The sequence below is a fragment of the Rhagoletis zephyria genome, unplaced genomic scaffold (assembly GCF_001687245.7).
Source record: "Rhagoletis zephyria isolate East Lansing unplaced genomic scaffold, Rhagoletis_zephyria_1.1 Rzeph_scaffold_00878, whole genome shotgun sequence".
Classification (NCBI taxonomy): domain Eukaryota; kingdom Metazoa; phylum Arthropoda; class Insecta; order Diptera; family Tephritidae; genus Rhagoletis; species Rhagoletis zephyria.
The window spans coordinates 20,666-24,640 of NW_016157962.1; the positions used below are offsets into that span (position 1 = coordinate 20,666).

The 3,975-nt window shown below is 31.9% G+C and overlaps 1 protein-coding gene across 2 annotated transcripts; it reads left to right on the top strand.

Annotated features, from left to right (window-relative positions):
- Positions 1 to 355: 355 nt before the first annotated feature.
- On the top strand, positions 356 to 2,392 carry LOC108361898 (transcription factor Adf-1-like). 2 transcript variants are annotated; one of them, XM_017614674.1, is made up of 4 exons: positions 356 to 562; positions 825 to 961; positions 1,233 to 1,404; positions 1,595 to 2,392. In XM_017614674.1, the coding sequence occupies exons 2-4, from the start codon at positions 832 to 834 to the stop codon at positions 1,908 to 1,910; spliced, it is 618 nt and encodes a 205-aa protein (XP_017470163.1). In that variant the 5' UTR covers positions 356 to 562; positions 825 to 831; the 3' UTR covers positions 1,911 to 2,392. The 2 variants fall into 2 exon arrangements, with proteins under 2 accessions (XP_017470163.1, XP_017470162.1); XM_017614673.1 differs by lacking the exon at positions 356 to 562 and having other exon boundaries at positions 747 to 961.
- The last annotated feature ends 1,583 nt before the right edge of the window (positions 2,393 to 3,975 follow it).

Consider the following 3,975-nt stretch of genomic DNA (forward strand, 5'->3'; position numbering starts at 1 on the left):
GAATGACGTGGCATAGCAATGCATGAAATTTTTGAAAATTACGTTTTAATAGATACGCTGGGAAGAAGTTAAGCAAATGTATAAATTTATATTTTTTGACCTACTTCACCGATTTGAAATCTGGAAACTTTACCTTTCATGAGCATGAAATGGTATTATAACTTTGGTCCGATATTTGTAAGTACCAGAATAAGAAGAGAGAAAATGTGTACTTATGTATGTGAGCAGAACATCGAGCTGAGCCGACTTAAGCCCAAAATACAATAACGCAGTGGCAGTGGAAGTGGCAGTATTTGGAAATCAGCTGTTTTTTAGAAACTGTGCTGTGCAATGAAGCGACACACGATACAGCAGTGACAGTTGGCAGTACTGCTCAGCTTAGCCCAAATTCTAAATTCACTGCCACTGCCTTCATTGCAGCAAACTTCAAGTGTCGAATTTGACGTAAATGAGACGCAGCCAACTTCTGTTTGTGTCACTGACAACTACAATTTTTTGTGATATTGGCGCGTTATTTTTTGGCATTTTTCTGTTTCCCGCGGGCGTTTTGCACCTTTTATAGGTAAGTTTCTTACTTTTCACAATCTTTTATTTAATTTACAGTGTATGTGTGTATATACATATCTATGTATAAATGTATATATTAGTTGCATTCCTGATGCTTCAAGATTTGCAGGTTTTTACAGGAAGCTGCTTCAGGTGACCACCTTCCATAAGGTTTATTAATGGGGAAAACAGCTTTTCCTGCAAATCCTGTAAAACCTGCAAATCGTGAAGCATCTGGAGCGCAACTATTATAATTTTAATTGTATGCTTCTCCACAGGAGTGCGATGGATGAACGCATAATAGAATTTGTAAGGGACAACCCATGCATCTACGACAAGAAGCACGGCGGCTATAAAAACCAATTGCATAAAGACCGCTTGTGGCTTCAATTTTCAAAGGAAGCAAACGTCCCAGGTAAGCCAGTGGTAGATTGTGAACCCTTTCACTCCACGTACAGTTTTTATTATAATATATACATACATATGTAACAGAGGAAAATGTTCAGTTATTTGCCCACTGTTTGTGGGTTAATGTGCGGAGGGGTCATGGGTCTTGTTATCCAACCCACTAGAAGGAGCACAGTTCAATCGTTGTAAAAAGTCACATCTGACTTTTGTATACTCCCTTTAACATTGTATGTCCTAGGAAAGCGAGTAATCCCTTTGGCTTACACTTTTCTTTTCAGTTGATGTATTGAAAAAAAAGTGGAAGTGCATCCGCGACCGCTTCTATCGGGTGCATAAAAAGAAGAGCACCGAGGCTGCGTCTGGTAGTGGGCAGTTTTCGCCAGACACCAAGTTATACAAAAACTACGACAGCCTATTATTCTTGCTGGATGTAGATTCATCGAACACGAGGTAAGTTACCACTCAACTTTGAGCACATCGCACGTTTGATATTAAAGTGGTATATGTACATGTTCTCCTTATAAAGGTTATTGCATGATAAAATCTTCAAAACGTATATTGGGAACTAATTCTGTGTATTAATAAACGTACGAAATGAAGATATGTTAATAAAATTTATGTAATTAAATTTCTTTATCAGCACAATTGGAAATTTCTTAACGGAGGAAGAAATTCCTTTCGATGACGAAGCATCGAGTTCATTTATGAACATAAGCGGATTCAACTCCTCATCGCCAGCTACTGCAGTGCCTCGGAAAAGTAAGAGCAATGCTGTAGAATGTGAGCTGCTTACCGCCATGAAAAGTGTAAGAGCATCCGTTGAGCGCAAGTCTGCTTTTCGAATATTTTTGGACAGCATCGCCCTTACCGTTGAAGAAGCACAATTGGATGTTTCGCAGATATCGCAGTTACAAATGGGTATACTTCAACTTGTCCAATGTGAAATTAATATTTAATTATGCTCTTGGATGAAAACGTGTGCAAGTTGTATGTACGTATTTTAATTCTATCGAACATCTTTTGTAAAACATTACTAAACCTGACTGAAATATGTACCTTACCATTAAATATGTACCCTAATATGTAATATGTACCTTACTATTAAATATGTACCCTAATATGTAATATGTACCTTACTATTATATATGTACCCTAATATGTAATATGTACCTTGGTATACATATCGCTGATTTACTAAAAGCCTGTCAAAATTAAAGAAAAGAATTTCTCAGGAAAGTGTTTAAAGGAAACAGAGATTATGACAGTCTTTTAGTAAATATCCTCATGGCCAAAATAATAGAAGCGCGAAATTTTTACAATTTTTGGCCATTTTTCTTTTGTTTGTTTAATGTTTATTAATTTTTTAAAATCTTAGAGATTTCATTATTCTTTACATTGGGTTGTATGAATAAAAACTAAGCAATTGCTTTTTCTTAAAATTTCAGACCTTTTACTTCAATTTATTTGAATAAATCGAGTAAAATGACTGAAATTTTAAGGAAAAGCAATTGCTTACTTTTTATTCATATGGCCCATTATTTGACATTTTATGTTCTTTGTGCTGGAGGGAATTTCGCAAAAAAATAATATAAAGCATTACTGAAATTACTAAAATGGTTTCGTTGCTACAAGAGGAAATATTGCTTTTAGATTTAGGGCAATTGTATTATGTGTACGAAAAGTACAAAGCACAAAGAATTTGGACAAGTGAATTATATACTCAAGAAGAGCGGCAAGCTCATGGATTTTTCGAGCATGCTTATCAAATTATAAAAACTAATGATGATTCCGAGTTCCAAAAGACTATTCGGATGAGCGTAAAGGTTTTCAATTTGTTAGCATCGCTGTTGGAAAAAAAAGTTGATAAGCGGCCTTATGAATAAAAACTATGCAATTGCTTTTTCTTAAAATTTCTGACTTTTTAATTGATCTCTTCGAATCAATTTAAGTAAAAGGTCTGAAATTAAAAAAGAAGCAATTGCTAAGTGTTTATTCATAAGGCCCATGAACTTGTCTTTGTGCTGGCGGGAATTTCGCAAAAAAATTCTATTATTTTGGCCATGAGTTTACATGCATAAATCATTTGATGATTAAATGCATTTTTTTTTATTAATGTGTCATACATACTAAAATTAATTTATGAATTATATATCGTTTAAAATCGTCGTAAAAAATGCTTAAAAAGTGCAAAAACAAACGAGAAATTATTTACTAATATAATATACACGAGCTGTGCGATTAATTGATTATTCAAAATTTTAATTAATCATAAAGTAAATAACTCAGTTATTCGATTAATTGGAAATTATGATTACTCAAAAGTTCAGTTACTCGAGTAATCAAGATTTTGATTAACCAAAAACAAAAATATTTGAGTAATTTGTTTTATGACTAAAACGAGTAATCAACATTTTAAAGTACTCTTTACATATAAAGCAGTTGAAGTTCCTTGATACTTTGAAAACAACGTTTCTGTTTTCAAAAATTAAAATTAAATATTTTTTTGTCAATTTTTATTTATATACAGAATGTAAAAAAGAAAATAACCATTTTCCAAACTAAACTCTTTTAACGAACAAAATTACTTTATTGAATTAAAAACATGCTTACAAAGTACAAAAACACGAAAAATAATTATTATAAATAAAAATTGATAATTTTAATATTATAATCAATATTATTTATTCACATAATATACACTTTAACTTGTGAAACATGTGTACTTTATTGAATTAAAAAAAATGCCTACAAAGTACAAAAACACGAGAAATTATTAATATTATTAATAAAAATTTATAATTTTAATATTATTATAAATATTAAGCTGTTCACGTTTGCCTGGTTATCAGGTTATGTGATTATATTTTCTATTCAGTGTACAACAATAAAATACACTACACAAAAATAATTTTTAACCAGATAAGCTGATAACCAGGCAAGCGTGAACAACCACATTATTTATTCACATAATATAAAATTGAATTAAAAACATGCTTACAAAGTACAAAAACAAGCGTGAAT